The sequence below is a fragment of the Littorina saxatilis genome, linkage group LG2, assembly GCF_037325665.1.
Source record: "Littorina saxatilis isolate snail1 linkage group LG2, US_GU_Lsax_2.0, whole genome shotgun sequence".
In the NCBI taxonomy this organism is placed as follows: domain Eukaryota; kingdom Metazoa; phylum Mollusca; class Gastropoda; order Littorinimorpha; family Littorinidae; genus Littorina; species Littorina saxatilis.
In genome coordinates, this window is record NC_090246.1 from 44,788,497 (window position 1) to 44,814,226 (window position 25,730).

At 42.2% G+C, this 25,730-nt stretch overlaps 1 protein-coding gene across 7 annotated transcripts in view; it reads right to left on the reverse strand.

Annotated features, from left to right (window-relative positions):
* Positions 1 to 25,730, reverse strand: part of LOC138955311 (netrin receptor UNC5C-like) — a 508,460-nt gene that overhangs the window by 53,788 nt on the left and 428,942 nt on the right. For 2 of the 7 annotated variants that reach the window (XM_070326937.1, XM_070326940.1), the window contains 5 exons: positions 16,033 to 16,089; positions 15,361 to 15,402; positions 9,915 to 10,070; positions 6,546 to 6,596; positions 560 to 1,153 (listed from right to left, as the gene is read on the reverse strand). In XM_070326937.1, the coding sequence (XP_070183038.1) occupies positions 560 to 1,153; positions 6,546 to 6,596; positions 9,915 to 10,070; positions 15,361 to 15,402; positions 16,033 to 16,089 (900 nt within the window). The remainder of the gene's footprint in view (positions 1 to 559; positions 1,154 to 6,545; positions 6,597 to 9,914; positions 10,071 to 15,360; positions 15,403 to 16,032; positions 16,090 to 25,730) is intronic. The other 5 variants (XM_070326944.1, XM_070326950.1, XM_070326946.1 and 2 more) reach the window with 5 other exon arrangements.

The following is a 25,730-nucleotide window of genomic DNA, read 5'->3' on the forward strand; positions in this document are numbered from 1 at the left end:
TACGTAAAATACATCACTCTCTCTCTCTCTCTCTCTCTCTCTCTCTCTCTCTCTCTCTCTCTCTCTCTCTCTCTCTCTCTCTCTCTCTCTCTCTCTCTCTCTCTCTTCTTCCAACAGACATGCACGCATAGGTATACTCTTCAAAAAAGTTAAAGACTGATCAAGAAAAGGTACACAATAATCGAAGAAAAAAAAATCAAGGGTACAATAATGTTGGAATTCACAAAAGGACTGTGAGTGTTGTACTACAAAATATTTTTGGCAAATATATTTTATGCCAAACTCGTGAAAATATTCTGCTTTTGCAGGAAAAGGAAGTGGTTTTTTAAGTCCTATGAAATCAGCGCAAAACATGTCAAGGCAAAAACTTTGTTCACATGCTACAGCCCATAAACGGTTATTCCAAAGCTAAAACACTGATGAAATAATTGCACTGTAGCTACATGCCTCCTCGACTTAAACTAATACATTTTATTGACCAGTCATTTCTTTTGAAGAGTGTGAATATCCGCATTAGGATGACAATGGGACGAATGAGAGCAGGAGAAGAGTGACTGACCTGACTCGGGCAACACGAGACGACCCCCGGTGTAGTCGAAGGTACTCCACGTCACCGCCTCCGTGTCCACGTTGCCAGGCAGCTGCACAGAGATGACCGACTGCCGGCTGCCTTGCAGGCTGTCTGAGTGGCCGGACGCGGGCCGACTGTGGGAATCAGGGGCCGGGGGAGGCGGGGGCCCCTTATTGTCTTTGATGGTTAGTTTCTCCATGGAAGAGTTCAAGTTGTGGTTGACAGTAGGTTCAACAAAAACCGTCTTGTTGCTGGGTCGCCCAAGCGTCCCGGACAGCCTGTGCGGCTGGGACAGTTGGGACAGCTGGGACATTTGGGACATCTCGCCGGGGGACGGCAGGTTGAAGTGGGCATTGGGCACGCTGTATAGGTTGTCCGAGTTGATGGAGGGTTCCAGGTAGGGTGGATCTGGGGGCAGGTAGGGAGGGGACTTGTCCACAATGCCCATGTGGTTGTTGTTGGGAGAATCTGCCGAGTGGCTGGTGCTGTTGGTGCCGCTGTGATTGTGGTGCAGGTATGGGTGTTGTTGCTGTTGTACCGTTACCACCGTCTGCGTCACGTCAGGCTGCATCGATAGCATATCTGCAAGAGGAGCAGCAAGGGAGATTAGGTTTTATCTTCTTGTTATCAAGTTAAAATGTATCCGTTGTTAGGGTGAGGGTTAGATGCAAAAAAAGACGCAAGTGCTTGTTCTATTGCCTTCGGAAAATAAAAATTCAGGGGTGTGCAAATCCACTAACCCGTGACCCGGGGGGAGTTAAAAATTGGCCGGGTTAGCTGAGGTCTTTGAGTAGCATTCCCGTGGGTTAGCTAAAAATTTCACAAACAACACTCAAGATAGAGCTTCAAATGCCAACTCCTTACTAAAATGAATGGCCAAAATACATTTCCCCTTGTTTTTCATAAAGCCCAAACCGAAGCCCAAACAGTAAGTACTGTTTCTAAGGCGCTTTTTCTGAAGTATTGATCGTGTTCGAAAATGTCGTCTGCTTCAACGATGTGAGTTACATCCCTTAGTTTAGTTTTACATTTTGACCAATGAGAAAGCGCTCCCTAATTTGTTTCGGGCCACTGAAAAACAACCATGGCGTTGTTTATAATCCAATGTTTCTGTGTGTGAAACTTCAAAGACAAAATAAGAAAAGTTGGAGTGGGTTACCTATTTTTTTCCCGGGTGAGCTGGAAATGAGATTCTACTAACCCGTGGGTGAGTTGTTTATTTTTAAATTTGCACACCCCTGTAATTAATCTTATTTCGTTTCATATTTTTATATCTTCTCTCTCCCCTCTCTTTCTCTCTCGCTCCCTCTCTCTTGCTGTCTCTGTGTCTCTAATGCTCAGAGTAAATGGTGTGTACTCAACTTATAATCGGGCAGTGAACAGCTTATAAACATCAGATTCGTTTGTAAGTTATCATTACTGTTTTCATCACCACCTTTTCATTTTTGGGGGGAGTTTCTGTTCGCATCTGACCTGTGTACCTGTTCATGTCAGCCTTTGTATTGTTTTCTTTCTTCCCAGCGCTCGAAAAATTGTTCTCCACTTCTGTAAGTTCCGAAACACATTTGTTTAGATTGTTTGCCTCTGTGCACAGAATAAAATCCATTAGCTGTGGGTATTAGATTACGGGCCTTTCCATCACAACAAGACAATTGTGTTTTCTTCTGTATTAGTGTAAGCAGTACGTATCGCATCGTAGCAGTAAAACAATGGACCGGGTCTAACTCTAACGACTGGTCTCCAGCGTTATCAGGACAAGCGCCAGTGATGCAGTAAAGCGCTTGGGTCAACAGCAGGGTGCCCGACGAGCGAACAAAGTGGTCCATTATGGCGCCAGGCACGGTCCTAATCAAGACCGTTCTTTGTCTACCTCATCGCAGGCGTTGGGTAAACGATATACATTTTCTCTATTGCCTCCTTGACAAACATACACATTTTCCTTGGTCACGAGGGAAAATAACAGTGGCAGTTTGGCCGTGTTTGGTCCTGCCACCTCCACACGAGGCTGTGTTTGTCGACTGGGTCTGTGAGGAGGAACACTTCGTGACATGACTTTTCTTTCTATTCACCCACAGTTCTTCCTCACTTATGTGACCAGACAAAAATCTAACTACCGGTACCTATGAGCTGCCGAAGATCCGGAATCAAACTTCTACCTTCGAGCTCATGGGGATCCAGTTTTCTTTGCGTAGTATTTTAGTTAGCGTCCCTTTTGTTTTCTTAATGCAACCTCTTTCCTGAAATTAGTAAATCGAGTGTTGCTCTAAAACTATATTTCTGTCCCTTTATTCCGACAGCTCAATAGTTTCAGTCAGAAATCTAAATAAATATAACTTTCTTCTCCGGTCTAGTTTCTTGTCACCTACTTTCTCCTCATGTTTAGTATTCGTACAATTTATCCTTGCGCCTTCCGAGTGGCTTTCGCGCGGAGAGGGAGAGCGAAGCAAGAGTGTGCAAGATCTTTGTCCCAAGGCCCTTCAAACTTCAAGCTTCTAGCTTCTAGCTTGTATGTTTACAAGTTTACCGGAGGTTATGTCAAGTTAAATATGGAATAAAGAGCAAGAGAAATGGCAACGTCTTAGAGACTTCTTTGTCGTCTTTATTTTCCTCCTCCTCCTTCCACCCTTCTACACTTAGTTATCCTAGTAACATCACCAGCCAGAAGATCGATACATCATGGGTTTTCAGCGCTACAGACAAAAAACACAACACGATGTCATCACGTAACCATGCCGGGAGAAACTCAACTGCTTTTAGACTATTAAGTTGTGTGGTTGTGGGCTCAGGAAGAAATGTAGTAGGGCAACAAAACGGTCGGAGGATTACAATGAGTGACAGCGGTTGCTCTGATTTCGTTGGGTATTCCTTTGTCGTGCTAGGCGGGTCTGATGGCGATGTCATGCCGTCATAGTATGACGGCTTACTCGTGCCAAAACATGGGGTTACCATTATAACGTGAAAATTAGTAATTAACACTGTCAGTTAGCGTTTTCACGTGTTAATTACTAATTTTCGCGTGAACATTACCTATTTTCAGTTTTGGCTCAAGCAATCCGTTCGTGAAAATTAATAATTAACACTGTTAATTACACAGAACACGTGTTAATTACTAATTTTCAGTTTTGGCCTCGGCTTACTAGTGCCAAAACCTGGGGTTACCATTATCACGTGAACATTACTAATTAACACTGTCAGTTAAGTTTACGTTCACGTGTTAATGACCCATTTTCACGTGTTAGTTACTAATTTTCACGTGAAAATAGTAATTTTCAGTTTTGGCTCTAGTAATCCGTCAGGATAGGAAGCGAGCCAAAACTGAACGTGTTAATTACTAATTTTCACATGAAAATCACTAATTTTTAGTTTTGGCTCTTGCAATCCGTCAGGAAGCGAGCCAAAACTAAAAATGAGTAATTAACACGTGAAAATTGTACCGTATTTGACGGACTACAAGCCGCGACTTTTTAAAAAAAAAAAATCGCATTGCGGCTTATAAAAAGATCCGGCTAAAATGTTACCTAAACTTGAATAGCATTCACCCAATGGAAGTCGCCGCGGATTTTCATTTCGCTCGATTAGCGATTACCGGTACTTTATTAGCTCTCTACTCAAGACTCGGCGCTTTTCTCTTTCTTTCGCGAATCTTCGTTTGTCAACAAGTCGTCGCGACAAGATAGCGTACAGAGAAACACCGGATGTATCAAGATCTCGCGCGCGCGCGATTTCGTTTTTTTGTGTCTCGCGATAGTTGGAGGAGCGAGAGCCGCCATGTTGTGTTTTCGTCTGCTCGAAATGTGCGCAAAAGTCGTAAATCATCCCAAAAAAGCTTATTCCGGGCGGGACTACATGTGTGTGTTGGTTACAAATTGTGTGTGTGTGATATTTTTCTTAAAACTTTTTCACTTTTCTTCTTTGTTTCACTTGTTTATTCTCGGAGCCGATTTCGCCAAATACCGTACTTTCGTTTGCCTGGTTGTTTTGATTGATTGACACGATCTGATTATATTTTTTTCGACGGCGGCTAATATAGTGACGCGGCCTATACCTGGCTCGTCCCAATTTTTTTGTTAAAAGTCGGGGGTGCGGCTTATAAAACGGTGCGTCTTGTAATCCGTCAAATACGGTAATTAACACGTGGAAATTGGTAATTTTCACGTGATATTTACAATTATGTAGTTTTGGCACTAGTAAGCCGTCATAGTTTTATCCCGCCAGGCTTCCCAACTTGGCTAGGATGACTCACAATACGGGATCGAGTCGTAAAACCGAGGCGAGTCATTAGACATACAAGGCCGGCAGCGCAGTAAAACAACTAAATGACAAGTTTTGCACCAGGATCACCGGCCTGGGCATTAATTTGCCTAATCCCATGGCCACGCTTCGTTGGCTTGTCAATGACCTCCAAAGCAAGATGAACAAGTCGCGTAAGGCAAAATAACAACATTTAGTCAAGCTGTCAAACTCACAGAATGAAACTGAACGCACTGCATTTTTTCACCAAGACCGCATACTCGTAGTTTCGTCAGTCCACCGCTCGTGGAAAAGGCAGTGAAATCGACAAGCCAGAATAGTGCGGTAATGGTTGCGCTGAGCAGGATAACACGCTTTTCTGTACCTCCATTCTTTTAAGTGTACTGAGTTTGTTTTTTAATCCAAACATATCATATCTATATGTTCTTTTAATCAGGGACTGACAAGGAATAAGATGAAGTTTCTATATCGATTTCCGACAATTAATTTTAATCATAATTTTCATATTTTTAATTTTCAGAGCTTGTTTGTAATCCAAATATAACCTATGTATATTTTTTTGGAATCAGAAAATGACGATGAATAAGATGAAATTGTTTTTGGATCGTTTAAAAAACCATTAATTTTAATGACAAGTTTCCGATTTTTAATGACCAAATTCATTAATTATTTTTTAAGCCACCAACCTGAAATGCAATACCAAAGTCCGGGCTTCGTCGAAGATTACTTGACCAAAATTTCAACCAATTTGGTTGAAAAATGAGAGCGTGACAGTGCCGGAAAGCCGGATATGACGTCATCAAAGACATTTATCAAAAAAATGAAAAAAACGTCTGGAGATACCATTCTCAGGATCTCTTATGTCAAGTTTCATGAAGATCGGTCTAGTAGTTTTCTCTGAATTGCTCTACACACACACACACACACAATCACACACACACATACACCACGACCCTCGTCTCGATTCCCCCCTCTACGTTAAAACATTTAGTCAAAACTTGACTAAATGTAAAAAGACCCAAGGCTGCCCACGACCACGCCGATACGATCTCGGTTTAAGAGTCTCTTCTGCGCGTACATTGTTCCTGCTTTAGCACATGTCTTTACCAGTCTTACCACTGCCAACAAAATCTGATAAACTAGCTAAGACCCAGAAGTCTGATGTCTTAAAGCCGCAGTTTTGAAAGAATGTCTGCTATGTGCTACAGCGACTCGTTCCTCCAAGTCTGTTATCATTAGCTATAGAGAGGTCCGTCAAATACTTTTGAACACGCTGTTGGGCGCCAAACTACCACTCTCCAAGATAGTTCACATGCTTAAATTCTGATCATCATTAGAAAAAATGCACAAGGCGTCATTCCTCTTACAAATACCTAAAACGAAACGTGAAACCCGTCGTTGTATCGTATTCGTGTTATCCCAGCTATTGATGGTATTCTTCAAGTGAGAGAATAAGACGGCAGACATTGAAAGGTTGGAAAGAGAGAGAGAGAGAGAGAGAGAGAGAGAGAGAGAGAGAGAGAGAGAGAGAGAGAGAGAGAGAGAGAGAGAGAGAGAAAGAGAGAGAGAGAGAGAGTGTGTCTGTGCGTGTGTCTGTGCGTGTGTTATGAGTGTGTGTGTGTGTGTGTGTGTGTTTTGGCTGGAATGTTTAAAATCCTAGTCTACTTTTTTTTGTCCAAGCTTACTTTCTAGCGAGAATATCAGGGAAGGATTGGAAACTCACCTCCATTTTTAGTAATCTTCTTCTCATCATCCGTCAGCGACTGGCTGGCATCTGAAAGTAGAACAAAACATCTCTCGGTGAGGATTGTATCAAACGCTCGATATCATTCAGCCTGGTTAGCCTCGTTTGTGCTTTGGTGTTGTACATGGGTACAAGTCAGTGCCCCTCCCCATCTGTATTTAAGGCATAGGCGTAGGAAGCGGGAGAGCGTGCAATGCTGGCCATACCTCCTTTTTCCGAGCTATAGCCAGAGTCGTGACCTCATTTTTGTAGAAAGCGTTCAAACCAAGTAAGAGTATGCAATGATCAGAATCATTCTGCTACCCTGCAGTGCTCTTTCGACATAACAAGTGGATCCATATGCAGTAAAAGCAGGGTAAGAAATTAACTGCCCATTGAGTTCTATAAAGCAAATCTTGTGGTCAAATTTTCCCGAATAAAAAGCATAAGCAGGAAGCAAGTGCAATGCAGCTTCATCGACAGCAATGAACAAAGCTTCATATCCTAATCTCAGCACGGTGTTCATGTAAACATGCTGAACTGGAATCATTGCAAGAGACTTCTTATGCCAGAATGCTGTAAGACGAGATTTAAGACCAAAATATATCTGATTTTGGAATTCTATCATTCAAACGCAACAAATTAAATAAAAAGTTAAACTAAACTAGGAGATAGGCTGCGCAGCTTTTCTGAGTAAACAATTATTCCATAGCTAGCACCGATGGAAATGCATGGTAGCTTAATTCGTCATGGTTTCACATGTAATTATTTTCACCTTGGTGTTGATCGGCCACAACTCCAACGGACTCTGAAATCCCTGCATTCACCACAAAATGCGCAACCTAGTGACAGCCAAAACACACAGCGCCAAGACGAAAGAGGCGCTAATTTGTATATGATTACACTATAACAAGACACACGGTGTGCGACTGCTTTCATCCACAGGGAACAACAAGGTTCACCGCAGCAATTTAACCGGTCACTCCTGCGACCATAATGCTTCGTCAAATGCCACAACTAGTTTTTAAAGTTTTCTTTGGGCGAACTGCGTAACGCCGTAACCATGACAGTCAAAATGAAAGATTCAAAAGGAGCGGGCACTTTATATCAGTGGTGACCTTTGTAAAAGGTCTGCTGTATTCGAGTGCGGCAAATTTGAACATGTAGGTTAACATCTGTGGTGTATTGTCTTGTGCGAACAAAGTATGCGAACTTAAGGACTTCAACACCGACACCTCAGAGTTAACTGAGCGGCTCATAACTTTTATGCTCCTGCCTTCGACAAACTTTCTCGAAATAAGGAATGCCAACTTGCAAGATAATCGTGAACTTTCCTCACATGACAAACTTTTCCACCTTGGAAGAGACAACGCAGAGGTATATAGCCAAACGATTCAAGCACCTTCTTCTTCTTCTTCTTCTTTCATGGGCTTGGATTCCCACGTTCATTCATGTTTTTACCCCACCATTCAGGGAGCATACGCCGATTTCGGGGGAGGCATGCTGGGTATTTTTGTGTTTCTATAACCCACCGAACTCTGACATGGATTACAGGATCTTTTCCGTGCGCATTTGGTCTTGTGCTTGCGTGTACACACGAAGGGGGTTGTCACTAGCAGGTCTGCACATAAGTTGACCTGGGAGAACGGAAAATCTCCATTCTTAACCCACCAGGCGGCAGCGACCGGGATTTGAACTCACGACCTCCCGATTAGGAGGCCGACGTCTTACCACCACGCCACTGCGCTTGTTGATTCAAGCACCGAACTGCTAACACGGAACAAGTAGAATAACATAAACATCTCACGATGGTAATTGAGTGATTCAATGAATACTAATAAGTCAGTCTCCGCAGCTGGAGACAGGACAAGAAATGCGATTTCACGGTAAGCAAGGTTGTTAGCCGCCACTATTCCGCGCTGTGGCACGTTACGACTTGCCTGTCCTGACCACGCCAGTTTGAAAGATGGTTTTAACTCACTCCCTACTGTGCGATTTTTCCTATGCTTTCCACTGTATACTGGCCATTTGTATTAGTTGGTAAAAAAATCATTACTAAAGAAGTACTCAACACAGATATTTGAAACTTTCAGGGTTTACTGTTGATATGTTGATGCCCTTCAGTGCAAAGTTTCAAGTGTTTTACTTAGAAAATAGCTGATTTAGGTGGGGGTATAAATAACCCTTTTTCTGGCATCAAAATTACGCTGAACGCAGGGCCATCACTTCAAATTCGCGTGGTTTACTCACTCACTACGAACCACTGCTATCGCAGTGGTCCCATGCACACCACTTCCCCACGAATCACTGCGACAGCAGTGTTTCAGCACGTGGCAGTGTTTCAGCACGTGTCGTACTGGTAGACGCCATTGTTGTTATGCAAATTTGCACAAAGCCAGCGAGTACGAAATCAAACCTCGCGTCATCGTTCTACAGCAGACAGAAGTGAAACTAGCTTGGTAATTTGCAGACGATTGGTTAAACTTGAGAGCCAGCCTCTCTATTTTCGTACAAAAATTGACGTCATTGAGCTAAAAAAATCCAAAGGTCAAAAACTGCTATCGCAGTGGTTCGTGGGGAAGTGGTGTGCATGGGACCACTGCGATAGCAGTGGTTCGTAGGGAGTGAGTTAATACACCCCGACCACCGTCTGTCTGTCTGTCTGTCTCTCTCACTGTCTCTCTTACTCTGTCTGTCTGTCTGTCTGTCTCAGTCACTCTCGCTCTTTCCCGACAAAGAGTACAGAAGACGGAATCATATCTTACACCGACCACCAGTAGCCAATTGCAGCCTGTCGATCTTTAGTATCTGCGCCTACTTGTTACACAAGTCTTGAGCCTACACTGGGCATGACATGGCTAATAAGCTCTCTGCCATCAGTGCAAGGTTTCTTGTCTCCGCGGGCACTAACGTACGGTCTAACTCACTTCTCTTTGTTTCAAATCAGGTGTACTGTTCAAATTTCAAACGTTGCTTGACTCTTCCTGCAATATCTTGTAAAGATCGAGCGAAATGTCTTCAAGAAAAAGCATCTCCAAATGCATCGTAAGGGAAAAATTGAGAAAAGGGTGAGCAGGTGGAGAGAGAGAGAGAGAGAGAGAGAGAGAGAGAGAGAGAGAGAGAGAGAGAGAGAGAGAGAAAGAGAAAGAAAGAGAGAAAGATTGAGAGAGATAGAGGGCAAGAGAGAGAGATGGGGGGAGAGAGAGATAGAGAGAGATGGGGGGAGAGAGAGATGGGGGGAGAGAGAGAGAGATAGAGAGTGATAGAGAGAGGGCGAGAGAGAGAGAGAGAGAGAGAGAGAGAGAGAGAGAGAGAGAGAGAGACAGACAGACAGACAGACACACACACACACAGAGAGCGGATGCCCACCTTGTCCGTTGTCCATGTCGAAGACACCTTGGTCGCGGCCATTCTTTCGCCGCAGAAGAACGATGACGGGAATGATGATAATGATGATGACAGCCACCGCCACACACAGTCCCACGTAAAGGGGGATGTTGTCGTCCTCTTCTGCACGACTTGCTGCTAAAAACAATCAACATTCTTTTTGTCATGATTGGACACCTTTCTTCTCCTCTCTGTACACAAACTGCCAATGACTGCTTCTACACAGCCATGGTTTTATACTCCAGTTTACACACGTTAGTTCAGTGCTAAATAACAATGATAGTGAACACACGAGGAAAAATAGGCGATCTAATTAGGTTTTCTTTTGAAACAGTTGTTAACTGCATTCCAAATCACATCAGGACCGAATACAAGTTTCTCACATGCTACTACTATCCAGCAATAAAAATAAAGCTAACGTTATAAAGCGTAATCAAATAAGAAAACATTACCTTTGGATTACATGATTTTAAATTGAGAAACTGTTAAGTTTCAAAATACAATAAACACATCTTTCATTGTGTATAACGATTTTTAAACAAAAACTCATCTTTTTACACATGCTTCGATGCTCCAGACTTAACCACCCACTTTCCACATTTGTCATTACACAAATGGGAAGTCTCTCTCCGTTGAAATTTCAAACATACGTGTCATAGTCATTCTATTGCAAATATAAAGGTTATTCCAGTTAACAACACACCTCCACAGAGTATACATTTCTTTTGAATGACTGCAGCTACAAAAATCAGTGCCCGATCATTCATGATGCTGATTAAAAATAATATATGTGCAAAGGTTTTAAGAGCTGCAGGCAAATATATACCTGTGTTTTGCCAAGTTAACGGTAGCACAATGAAAGCACAGAAACATGAATAACCCGTGAACGCAGCTCTACTTTGTTTCTTTGGCTCTGAAATATACAAGCAACACTAAATGCCATTAACTGCTTTCGCACAGAAATAAACAAAAACAAAAACACGCACCTGTAAAGTCTTTAATATACAGTACATGACATACAACAATTGATGCAGACGAGCACTCACTCGTGTCACTGTGCTTTGTTGGAAAAGCTGGCATGAGCTAATAAACCTGTGCCATGCTAGCCATTTGTGTACAATGAGTATTAGTTACAAAATCATCAGCAGGACATGACAGTGTTACACAATTTCAACGCAAACAAATAGAAAACATATGAAAGGGTTAAGGATATGAAAAGGGCAGGTGTGGAAGGAGAAGATGGGATAGGGAGGCGTTGGCCGTTGCGAGAAGAATAGAACAAGGTGGGTGATCTGAGCAAGTGAGAAAGTAACTGTTGTTAGTGACCAATGCATTCTTCCCGTTCCACACAACGGTCAGATTTCCAACTCATGCAGTTAAACAATTGAATAATACTCGCTCTCTATCTCCGTCTCGGCAACAACTTTAAATAAAATTTAAACAAAATATTTTTATTTTTATTTTTTTAGAGATGATTGAATTTCCAAAGTCAGCCACGAACTTCATCGGATTTTTACATAAAACAGAGCAATGATGAGAAAGTTAATCTAAGACATAGTAGCTTCAATGCAGTCCAATCCAGACAGACATCATGCAAACCCACCAATCACCATTTTGACCCTGTTAACTCTCAGCTGTGGAGGGAATGAGGAATCTCAGCTCCAGTCTATGCAATGAGTCACGCACGACCGCAGTTGCCATGGCAAGCAAGACTTCGTGCTGTGTCAACGTTACATAATGCATATCATCCCGTTGTTAGTTTACGTTTTCACCATCTACAGGGACCTCCTTGGCAAATGCATACGATTCTTCAAAATTATCACTTTACATAAAAGAAGAAAGAAACGATAATAAAACCATAAAGCGTATTTCCACAACAAAACAAATCTTAAAGCACGCTTTACCCGTGTGAAAACACGGGAGCTCTTAAATAAATAACTGCTGATACGGTTGTTTCACTTTACGGACTAAGAGAAAAGATCATTTATATGGAAATGAGGAAAACCCCTGAGAGCAGTCGCTGGTGTCATATTTTATGTCTCACATTCAGTGTCGCACTGTCATTAATCAACACATCATGAATGATTTGCTTTGAGTTCATTTGGCTCTTCGCAAACAGCCGTTTCTCAGAAGAGTTGTTGGGAAGGATGGGACAACAACATTTTAGCATTGAAAAAATAGAAGAATCATCAGCACTACATCCGAGACCTAAGTTTTCGGGCACAATCATGAGCACAGATCTGGATGAACGTCTTTGTTATAGCCACCTTTATCGCCGCGAAGACAGAAAAAGACACACAGAGAAGGCTCCACTCGAGGTAGGACTTTTTTTCTCACTGGGTGGGGTTGTTGCAAACGCCTTCATTTGTTGCTTGCAGGTATCCTGTTCTCTTTGGGATGTTCGCTTTTCATCGGGCGTGAGATAGCCGGCAAGGGCGATAAGCAGAAGCAGACAGCACGTGCAGGCGTATTGCTGACGTCCAATCACACGCATGATCATAAAAATGGCTCAACGTCCTATCGCTGTAACCCCCCCCCCCCCCCCGCCCCCCTTAAATTCTATCTCCTTTTAAACAACGAGGGGAGTAAGTGTGGGAGAGGGAGTGATGGTTGGGCTGTGGTGGTGGGGGTCCATACAACAGACGGTAGGAAGCCGGGTAAGTCTGTGATCAAGAGCACATCATGTTGCCAGAGGCATCTGATTCCAAAAGCGCCTCTTTTCATATTGTCAACAGTACTATCGCGATACATCTAGATGGCTCTGCTCTTGAGAAAAAGACTGAAATTATGAAAATTTCCAAACAGCTAATTGGAGAAGGAACATAGAAATAACGTACAAGGCCTCAGCAAGGCTGTTATGAAACGGGAATAACTTTGGAATTACAATTAAAAGAAAATCCTTCAAACTAAGTATGAGAAAAGAAAGACAGTATAAAAACAGCGACATTTGTGGGCTCTGAGTTTTGGGAAGGGAAATACAGAAGCATACAATAATTTAAAAAGACATAAGCAGACAGAGAGCTCTGAAACGGACGCCTAAAAAAGTAAGAAAGAAAGAAGAAGAAAACAAGTCGCGTAAGGCGAAATTACTACATTTAGTCAAGCTGTGGAACTCACAGAATGAAACTGAACGTAGTCCGCCGCTAGTGCAAAAGGCAGTGAAAGTGACGAGCCTGTTTGGCGCGGTAGCGGTTGCGCTGTGCTTCATAGCACGCTTTACTGTACCTCTCTTCGTTTTAACTTTCTGAGCGTGTTTTTAATCCAAACATATCATATCTATATGTTTTTGGAATCAGGAACCGACAAGGAATAAGATGAAATAGTTTTTAATACGATTTCGGAAATTTAATTTTTGATCATAATTTTTATATTTTTAATTTTCAGAGCTTGTTTTTAATCCGAATATAACATATTTATATGTTTTTGGAATCAGAACATGTTGAATAAAATAAAAGTAATTTTGGGTCGTTTTATAAAAAAATAATTTTAATTACAATTTTCAGATTTTTAATGACCAAAGTCATTAATTAATTTTTAAGCCACCAAACTGAAATGCAATACCAAAGTCCGGCCTTCGTTGAAGATTGCTTTACAAAAATTTCAATCAATTTGATTGAAAAATGAGGGTGTGACAGTGCCGCCTCAATTTTTACAAAAAACCGGATATGACGTCATCAAAAGTATTTATCGAAAAAAAGAAAAAAACGTCTGGGGATATCATTCCCAGGAACTCTCATGTCAAATTTCATAAAGATCGGTCCAGTAGTTTGGTCTGAATCGCTCTACACACACACACGCACAGACAGACAGACAGACAGACAGACAGACAGACAGACAGACAGACAGACACACACACACACACACACACACACACACACATACACCACGACCCTCGTCTCGATTCCCCCTCTATGTTAAAACATTTAGTCAAAACTTGACTAAATGTAAAAACAGGAAAAGAAACACAATGACAAAGAAGCTCTTTGAAGAAACTCGGTATCAACTATAAGCTCTGACCAGAAGCAGGGGACGTTAAAAAAGCAAACTATCGCACCTGTATTTACGGCTGGCAATAAAGCTTCCCAAGACAAAAGGTACACTCACGGGCACAACAGCAAGATCTTGCGAGGATGAGGCGGTTCTTAAAAAAAGTAAGTTTAGTTTTGCAAACCGTGTTGAAAGAAGCACAGCCTTTTGGAGTGTGCAAGGTGATTGTGGGAGTTGAGGGAGATAACTATTGCTGATAACTTGTGACTGACTGCTCACTATGTTCTGGGACATGAAAGCCGTCATCCCGAGCAACTGTCGGTTCTACTTGCTGCCAACCCAACAGTCATCTGCTCTTCACCTTCTTCACCAAGATGCGTTGTGGTGAACTTGGGTGGGGGAAAGGAGCAAATGTTTGTCTGGAAAATTTACGAGACACGCACGCCCGTTGAAGTTGCTGATTTCTGAGGTGGACTCCGCTTTCCTGATACAACTCTAAGAGTGGATTAAACGAATACTGCGGTAAAGTCCCATGCTGTCGATAGCACGAATAGGTACTAGCCACTCGAGTTCTGATCATTACCTTTTCTTCTTCTTTTTTTTCTTCCGGAAAACGGGGAGTGCGGTAGGGGGCGGAAGGATGAGAAGGGGGAGGAAGGAGGAAAGGAAGGAAGTCTTCATGGTTCGCAGACATATCTACGTGTACCAAATGATTACATTGAACTGACTTTGGTTTCCAAAATCCATTTACAGAGCCTGGGTTATTTCTTGCAAACGAATCATGGCAGACTTTTATAATTATTAATCTGTACAAAACTTTGCACTTAGTACATCGGCTGTCATATGCCAAACATGCTACAGTTTTCCGTTCATCATACAACATCCCCCATGCAGTAATTCCATCTTTCCAACGCAGCTCCACTTTTTAGTCACACGATATAGATAGTAATGAAACAGTGCACACGGTGAAACACTGTCAGCAAGCCCGCAAAACTGAGGCAACACATTCCATTAACTGCTCGTGGACAAGGCATTAGAAAAGTTGTGTTAAATAGCACACACACAAAGCAAGGTTTGGGAAGACTACGAGATTAAAGTGTATGTGCTACAACGAACGATAACAAACCCAAAGGAGAAAAGTAATATGTTGTCGGTGTTAAAAACCAACAAGGCAACGCGACATTCTAAGGGAAGCGAAGTAGTAAGCACCTGCAGGACCCAACTTCAAACAAATGAATAAGGCGAACTAAGGTGTATGGCAGTGCACACGCTGGCAAAATACTAATGCTGTACACACATCGCCAAGCCTAGCATCCCATTGAAAGCGAGTATTAGGCACAGGCTGACATGGCTAAGACGTGTCAGCCGTATTCGCGGTACGACAGCTTGAAACAAAAGGACAAAACAGAAGAAAGATTAACGTGATAAAAAAAAAACCAACCTTTCTCTGACATCGTCACTTCAGGTTTCATTGATTGGGACTCTGAAATGAAGGTGCAGGCGGCAAAGAATTGATGTTTGCATGGAAAAATAGTCAACTATCACACTGAGAAGCAGAAGGGGAACAGCTTACATGATTTATGTTGTTAATTTTCTCTGATGAGAATCCTACAATGTTGCCACCTACAACAACAATATTTGTACCTATCGGAACGGGCCTATTTCAGTCTCACGTACATCCGCAAATTATCATCATCGGTTTATGTCCCCATGCAGCTTGCGTACATGTTCAGGTTTAACTAATATGCAACGATGTTTGCTGAACTTTCTTTGCTCACAAAAAAGTCCGAATGAAATTAAAAAAATTCTCATGAAAACAGCATGCATGATGTATATCAAACCTTTCTCTCGAAGCATGCTATATTCTTATTCTACGACGTGTCTGGAGGGCAACTATTCACCTGAGTATGTATAGCAATTGAATATAAAAGGGTGGTATCATGTTTCTTTCACATGCATGAACGGTTGTGGTTCCGTCCTGTGACCAAGTCTACCAGATGCGTTTGACATCTTCAGAGAAAAAGATTGATTTTCGACGCTAAATTGGGTTTCACTCTGCGACTACTGTTCTAAAGGGCTGCAGGCAAAGAATTCCAAACAGTTCTTTTCTTACCCTCGTTTTCTTTCCTATCTTTAGCGGCGGGGATCTTTGGAGTAAGGTCTCTCCGCTCTGCAATGTCAAATGCCATCACGTTGATAGAGAAAACCCTACCCATTGAAAAAAAACTACAACAAACAAACACACTAACGGATCCAAATATGTACGATGAAATTCAACAGTACCATAACAAAGTGAAGACAAAAACATCTCCCACCCCAAAATGAGACAGACACGGGCACATCACCCTTAATCAGCTAATTTGCCTCATTCCGCTATTTTTTTTCAAGATGTTTTCTTTCTTCGCACCCTGCCCCCCCCCCCCCCCCCCCCCCCCCCCCGACAGATCAATGACACCCACAGTAAATATCATCAAGACAGACAGGTTCCAAATGAGGCGATTACTCTTTCACTTTGTGACCTCCCAAAAGACGATAAGACCGAACGTTACTTCATTACGGGGTCCAAAAAATGCAAATCCAGCGAGCTTGCTGATGACGGGCGGCTAAAACAAAGACTAACGAGTTTTTCTGTGATCCCGGGAGGTGACGTGACTAAGGCGACTTCATCACTGCAAGAAGCAGAAAAGATGCACAACTGCCAGGCTTAATTACAGAAATGAAGAGTGAAGGTGTCGAGGGAAGCGAGCCCCCCCCCCCCCCCCCCCTCCAGCCTAGACTCCCCTCCCCCCGGGAATGTGGAGCGCCGGGAAGACCGGGGATGGGAACTCATCACGACACACCGTGCACACCAGCTTCACGCCCCCTCGCCTGTCCTCCCCACTCCCGGCCAATGAATGCCGGACATGGCCCAAAAGCTTAAATTGCCGAAAAAAGGATTGCATTGACAGCCGACAGACTGTGACAAGCAGGCGAAGTCTTACAATCTCGTCAGGCAACTGGAGCCTTTCGGAATCCGTTTGTCTCTGACTGTGACTCCGTGGCGTCGAGCGGGGCTGCACCGCGTTACCATTTAACGATGACCTGCCACAAATACCCGATAATTTCCTCTTTAAAATATGTCGCCCACTTTTTATATTTAGTCAAGTTTTGACTAAATATTTTAACATCGAGGGGGAATCGAAACGAGGGTGTGGTGTATGTGTGTGTGTGTGTGCGTGTGTGTGCGTGTGTGTGTGTGTGTGTGTGTGTGTGTGTGTGTGTGTGTGTAGAGCGATTCAGACTAAACTACTGGACCGATCTTTATGAAATTTGACATGAGAGTTCCTGGGTATGAAATCCCCGAACGTTTTTTTCATTTTTTTGATAAATGTCTTTGATGACGTCATATCCGGCTTTTCGTGAAAGTTGAGGCGGCACTGTCACGCCCTCATTTTTCAACCAAATTGGTTCAAATTTTGGTCAAGTAATCTTCGACGAAGCCCGGACTTCGGTATTGCATTTCAGCTTGGTGGCTTAAAAATTAATTAATGACTTTGGTCATTAAAAATCTGAAAATTGTAAAAAAAAATAAAAATTTATAAAACGATCCAAATTTACGTTTATCTTATTCTCCATCATTTGCTGATTCCAAAAACATATAAATATGTTATATTCGGATTAAAAACAAGCTCTGAAAATTAAATATATAAAAATTATTATCAAAATTAAATTGTCCAAATCAATTTAAAAACACTTTCATCTTATTCCTTGTCGGTTCCTGATTCCAAAAACATATACATATGATATGTTTAGATTAAAAACACGCTCAGAAAGTTAAAACAAACAGAGGTACAGAAAAGCGTGCTATCCTTCTTAGCGCAACTACTACCCCGCTCTTCTTGTCAATTTCACTGCCTTTGCCATGAGCGGTGGACTGACGATGCTACGAGTATACGGTCTTGCTGAAAAATGGCATTGCGTTCAGTTTCATTCTGTGAGTTCGACAGCTACTTGACTAAATATTGTATTTTCGCCTTACGCGACTTGTTTCTCTTGGTTTTGTTGTTGTTGCTCTCACAGTTGCCATGTACTGTTATCGCCACTTTTCCCAGTTTCCCAAGTGTTTTCTAAAAATCGAGCACAAACACTCTTCCAAAAAAAAAATAGAACAAATATTGGTTCTTGTAAAAAATATAAAAGCTGCCACAAAACTTAAAATAAAAACGCAAGGATAAAAAGAAAGAAAGACAGGGGGAAAACAGAAAAGGACAAAATCGATTTTGGGGGAGGAAGAAACGATGTTTGATCAGGAAAGTAAACGAGTTCCAATCAAAGCAGGATTCAAGCAATGGCCAAACGATGTCGCGCTCTAATTCTAACATGACGGCCGCTTACTTCTTTTCGCAACAGAACAGTTGTTGCTTTTTATGATGCGCAGCATGTTTGTGGAATCAAGATTTTTTTTGGTCTTCGTATTCTTGCCAAAGCAAGAAGTTCACCTGTGATGCTATCTCAAAAGCCCGCGAGCAGGCATCATGACGATTTCAACTGATGGTAGGATATGGTGACGTACGCGTACTTCCTCTCTCCACACTCTCACCTGTTCAGTCTAAGACGTGTCAAAAAAGACGCAGGTGAAACACATCTATCTCCCGATCTGCTCTACGTTTCAAGTGGGTCTATAAGATGGATTCCAACACATCCCATCCCCACCCCCATCCTACATGTTCATCACCCCAGAATCCCAGCAATGAAGCAATTAACAAATACCGACCTAACATTCTATGTAGGTAAAGACGTGGATTTCGATATTGAAGATACCAAAGCCAAACGTACCACGATGGATGCGAGACAGACTGAGTGTGTGTGTGTGTGTGTGTGAAGAATAAGAATATAGTTTATTGTCATGAAACCATTTAGGTTTATAAGACACATACATGTACATAAACAACAACATAAATCATTATGTTTTTTTAAGAAAACAATTGTATACGAACTTCCCCAACATGAATTGTAGATTGTCTTCCAACAACAGTTGACTGGGCATAGTATAAACAGGTATACTTTTATTGACCTGTTTCATTAATTGTTCTCTAATATGTTTATATTCAATACATGTATCTAGCATATGTAATTCATTTTCTATTACTCCACAACGTTGACATAATCTGTTTTCTTTTGGCGTATTGTCATATCGGCCTTTTTCAATCTTCAAGTCATGTGCACTTATTCTAAGTTTACACAATGCCTGTTTGTATTTAAAATCAATATCATTGGTTAAAGGCAGAGTAAGCCTCCCGTAAACCATCACAAATACGGTCAGGCTTTTACACACAGTACAAACACCATTTCATTTAAACACTCACCAATTGAGAACATCCTAGGTACCCTCCGTAAAGAGCGAACAATTTTCAAAGAATTTATTTTTGCGTGGTTTATCTTACCCCTGAGCCATCGTGAACCCGTGTGATCCAGTTTTCCCTTTTCACGATGCAGTCGTCATAGTTAGTCATTTGAATGCGACTCGACGTGAGCTTATCTACAATAGCACGTTTTTTTTATGCACGAAACAACGGCTGTGGTTCACAAGAACTCTAGCGATGGCTTTTGACTGTTGAGAGGAACGGCGATTTGCACTGATAAACCGGCCGTCGTCTGCTACGACCCTTGCGTGACCCTGCTTCCGGGCTTTTCTTTTTTTAAACTTTCACAACTTCGAATTGTTCTGATCTTGTCTTGATGAAAAACGAATTCTTTTATGATTAAAGAATGTTTGTGTAACAAGCTGTCAATTTATTATTTAGATTTTAAAAGTTAGGTCTGGCGCAAAAACGAGGCGCCGTTGTTGTAAACGGAACAAGTCTACGAAAATAAATTCTTTGAAAATGTCTCACGCTCGACAGAAAGCAGCCAGGATGTTCCCGTTCGGTGAGCGTTCAAATGGAAGTATGCTTGTACTGTATTTAGACGCTCGGGGAGCTCTGTGATGGTTTACGGGAGGCTTACTGTGCCTTTAAGTATGAAGCAGTTTCATATTCCTTTGTTACAATCCTGTAAAATTCTAATTTGGAAGAACTGTTTACTTTTTCTGTCCAAAATTGCATATATTTTCCTTCTAACTTCTGCAATATAACATGTTTCAATCTTTTTCCACTAAAGGTAAACTGATTTTTCCAAACGTGATCTAATCCTAAAGTGTGTAGTATTTGTTTCACAAACGATATCCATGGGTTGTTATCATGTGCAACATTATACATGTGGTCATATAACATACTTAAGTGAGATGTTTTTGGGCGTTCTAATATGTGTATCCAGTAAGAAATGACCTGACAAATTATCTTTAAGGTAATTGGATATCTTCCTAATTCGCCTAACACTGGCAATACCATAGCCTTTTTATGTACACCAAGAAACTGTTTACAAAACTTCGAATGTAACATTTCATGACTGAATTTATTAGACAGACATTCTTTAAATAAATCGTTGAGATCCAGTTCTTTCTTTCCCTTCAACCTATGTGGGAACCAAATTTCTGCTGCGTATGTTGATATTGGCATAATCAAACTATCATAAAGTTGTGATATAATATCGAAATTAATATCAGTCCTTCTAAATGTTCGACGAAGTGTATGAAGCGCTTTGTTTGCTTGTTTACTCAAATGATCTTGAGCTCTAATAAAATGTGTGTGTGTGTGTGTGTATGTGTGTGTGTGTGTGTGTGTGTGTGTGTGTGTGTGTGTGTGTGAATGAATATGAGAGAGAGAGAGAGAGAGAGAGAGAGAGAGAGAGAGAGAGAGAGAGAGAGAGAGAGAGAGAGAGAGAGAGAGAGAGAGAGTTTGTTACACGGATAAATGCAAACATGTAAGGTATGTTACGGTTGGATTTTCTCAATAATATTACAACTCGCCGGTAGGGGCGCACCAAGTGAGGGTATCGGCGTTTTAATATGACTGAAGGTCATGTAACAGGAATTAACGTCTAGTAAGAAAGATTTGGACAAACTGGCGCCACCTTGTCCATCCATCAACCACTACAGGCGGACATCATCACACAGGTGAGAGTACAGGCAAATGGAATCTAGTCGTTTACAAACTAAACGAAAAGCAAATCCAAACTATCTTTACTTAAAAAGTAGCTCATATATAAAGTGATGTGGATGATAGCATCGTTTTGGCACCACGGTATGTGTGTGCAGTCCCCTCACGATAACAGTGGCTGCTTGCTCCCACCACTAAACTCGGCTTCAACCGTCTAATCCCCCCCTCACTTCTCATGTCCACCCCTCCCCCAAACTGCCAGTAAAGCACCCAGCACCCCATTACATTATGCTGTTTACTTTCCAACTGCTATGGCCAGGTGAGGGGCAGTTACGTCGTTATCCATAACAAGATTGCTGTGACGGATTGTATCCGTTCTAACACCCTGACAAACTGGTAAGGGGATTGAATTTAAGACTAAGAATTGTGTCAAGACGCATAACGCTTTCAATCAATCAATAAATAAATATGAGGCTTATATCGCGCGTATTCCGTGGGTACAGTTCTAAGCGCAGGGTTTTATTTTTTTATTTTTTTATTTTATTTTTATTTTATGCAATTTATATCACGCACATATTCAAGGCGCAGGGATTTATTTATGCCGTGTGAGATGGAATTTTTTTACACAATACATCACGCATTCACATCGGCCAGCAGATCGCAGCCATTTCGGCGCATATCCTACTTTTCACGGCCTATTATTCCAAGTCACACGGGTATTTTGGTGGAAATTTTTATCTATGCCCTATACAATTTTGCCAGGAAAGACCCTTTTGTCAATCGTGGGATCTTTAACGTGCACACCCCAATGTAGTGTACACGAAGGGACCTCGGTTTTTCGTCTCATCCGAAAGACTAGCACTTATCACCTAGGTTAGGAAAGGGGGGAGAAAATTGCTAACGCCCTGACCCAGGGTCGAACTCGCAACCTCTCGTTTCCGAGCGCAAGTGCGTTACCACTCGGCCACCCAGCTTTCCTCTGATAATTGTTCAGAATTCTATAGTCTGTAATAACTGTTCACTCACATATTATTCATCCATGTTAAATGACTTCATTAATTTCAAAACCATCGCGCCTGTCAGTAGAATACGACAATGCAGTTAATGAAGATATACAAGAAGCACATACACAGAAAGAAGAAAGAAAAGCCCAAAACCAGAAGCCAAGACCAAAAAGCCAAAGCCAAGTGGTACAAACGATCCACACACAAAAGCAAAAAAACAAAAGTGAAAGGAAAAGAATTGACTACCTCGACACATGCCAGAAGTGCAATTCGCGGACTCTAGATTGCTGTCGTCCGGGCAATACATGCCGCCATTGACGGGCGCCGGGTTATTGCACGACCTGGTCCGATGTTGCTGACAGTCCGGACCGCAGCTGGACCACTTGGACCACGGGGCCCATGACCCATCCACTACAACAACACAGCCGTCAGGCCAGGGCTCATCAGTGCTGACAACAGTAGCACTCTTTATTTCCATGTTCACCCGCTATTTACTTTCATGAAGAACATTTCTCGGCATAGCATTGTCAGTTACTCTAACTTCGACGTCAAAACACGAGGTGAATTCAGACTAACTAAAATCTGCAAGCTTGTTTTGTTCTTCAAAATCCACAAACTCCGTTACTCGCAGCGCATGCGGCATGGTAGATGTGAATCGGGCTACGTGTACCTATCACTTCCCAGGACAAGTCTCCATTTGAGAGACCCAAGATTGATTGTAGTTTCTGATTACGCGTAACGGGGGAATCTAGCGGGGGGCGGGGGGGGGGGGGGGGGGGGGGGGCAGACAATAAAACAACAAATCACTGACTACAGAAAAAACATTGAGGACTACTCAGGAAAAAGAAACAAATCAAATGATAATAAGAGCAGAATGGGCACAGAAAATAAATATCAATATTCTACTTTCTATAAAATCAAAGCAAAATTACAATTAAATAAATGGCAAACGGCATTCTAATACTAAAATGACTACATACACGGAACAGAAGAACAAAAAAACCAACAAAAGTGCATCTGTGCCGAGACATAAAATGAGTTAACAACGACGCATAATTTAAAATATGTGCGTTAACTTATTGTTGTTCTTAGAAAGAAAATCAATGTAAAATATGATATTGTATATTACTGGATACAAGATCGATTACATCAGAAAGCACACAAAACAAGCATTGACCTTAACGGGTAAAAAGCCGCCCGTGGTGACACGGGGGTAGGACATGCATACCGTCTCTGCAAAAACAGTTGATCTGTGACCTAATCCGCAACCTTAAGTCACGCTTAACAGTTTCAAACCATATACTGAGAGAGAGCGAGAGAAAGAGAGAGGGAGTACTGAGAGAGAGCGAGAGAAAGAGAGAGAAAGAGAGAGAGACCAAAACATTATTTGGCAAACGAGTCCGTACCACGGAACCACACACACCAATAAAAAACGCTCGCGCTGGACCCGAGTACTCTTCAGACATTCACACACACACACTCTCACACTCTCTCTCTCCCTCACTCCCTCCCTCTCTCTCTTTCTTTCTTACACACACACACACACACACACACACACACACACGAGTACAGACTCATGCATGCACACACACACACACACACACACACAAACACACACACACACACACACACACACACACACACACACACACACACACACAAACAGTAACACTAACACACAAAATGAACACACACACACACACACCGCGCGAGAGAAAAAGACTACAGGGAGGCATTGACGTCAAAGACTTTCGACCGTGACGTAATTACGTCACTATTCTTGGTTTACGGTACCATTCGGCAGCTTTGCTACGAGTATGCCATAGTCTTGGTTGGCCGAGACCTTGCACCGTTCTATCAGACTGCCTGGCTGGCTGTTGCACCGCGAATTCCTCCCACCGCCAAGTCGGTTTTTTGTGGTTTATTTCGCATTTAGGTCCCAGGTAACATTATGAAGTTTTAATACGATCAATCGGACCTATTATCAAGTTAGTGTATCAACTTTTGAACGAGCTGCGCCCAGTAGTTTCCCAGCAATAAGCTGTTAAGTCGAGACACACACACACACACACACAGACAGATAAAAAACGCTCGCGCTGGACCCGAGTACTCTTCAGACTGGCTCGCTCCCCCAGTATGAAAGTTTTTGTCTTGTGCACGTTTAAGACCAAGTGATTGCCCTGTGTGAATTACAGGCATTCCCTTTGCTATATAAATACATTGCATGCGAGGATGTGCGTGGTGACTGGCCTTTCTCTTTTATTTGATCACAGTGAAAATGCACACACACATTCACACACACACACTCTCTCTCCCTCACTCCCTCTCTCTCTCTTTCTTACACACACACACACACACACACACACACACACACACACACACACACACACACACAGACTCATGCACGCGCACGCACACACACACACACACACACACACACACACACACACACACACACACACACACACACACACACACACACAAACAGTAACACTAACACATGTGCACAAAATGAACACACACACACACCGCGCGAGAGAAAAAGACTACAGGGATGATGCATTAATTGACGTCAAAGACTTTCGACCGTGACGTAATCTTTTTATGACGCTATATTTCTCGTCACTGTGTGACGCGTTCGGCTGTTCTATCAGACTGCCTGGCTGGATGTGGCTCCGCAAATTCCTCCCACCGCCAAGTCGTTTTTTTGTGGTTTATTTCGCATTTAGGTCCCAGGTAACATTATGAAGTTTTAATACGATCAATCGGACCTATTATCAAGTTAGTGTGTCAACTTTTGAACGAACTGCGCCCAGTCGTTTCCAAGCAATAAGCTGTTAAGTCGAGACACACACACACACAGACAGACAATTAAAGTCTGCTGGACCCTAGTACTAGCGTACTCGGGGACAATTAAAGTCTGCTGAGCCCTAGTATCAATCAATCAATCAATCAATATGAGGCTTATATCGCGCGTATTCCGTGGGTACAGTTCTAAGCGCAGGGATTTTTTTTTTCTTTTCAATTTTTATTCAAGGCGCAGGGATTTATTTATGCCGTGTGAGATGGAATTTTTTTACACAATACATCACGCATTCACATCGGCCAGCAGATCGCAGCCATTTCGGCGCATATCCTACTTTTCACGGCCTATTATTCCAAGTCACACGGGTATTTTGGTGGACATTTTTATCTATGCCTATACAATTTTGCCAGGAAAGACCCTTTTGTCAATCGTGGGATCTTTTACGTGCACACCCCAATGTAGTGTACACGAAGGGACCTCGGTTTTTCGTCTCATCCGAAAGACTAGTACTAGCGTACTCGGGGACAATTAAAGTCTGCTGAGCCCTAGTACTAGCGTACTCGGGGATAAAACAAACTCCACTCTTACCGCCCAACTAAGCATTTAAATATCGGAGCACGTAAAATGAAATTGAACAAAACCAACGACACACATTCTAAGGGGAGTAAACGTGCGGGAATTCCCGCATAACCTATGCTTCTGCCAGCGGGTTTCGTCCCTTGGTTCGGTTTGTAAAAGCGTTTTAGCCAATATCTTCCGTTTGACTTTCGTTAGGAATGTAATTTTTTGCATACACCCGTGTAACCCTATTCCTTACAATTTCACGAAATTTGAGCTTAATTGATCCAGAGATACAAGTCTTACCCGACTTGTTTGTAAGACATCGTCCCCCCGCCCGCCCTACTCAAACACTGAAACAAACAAACAAACAAACAAACAAACAAAGACAGAGTGAATCCAGTAAGCCCCATATAATGGCGGCTTA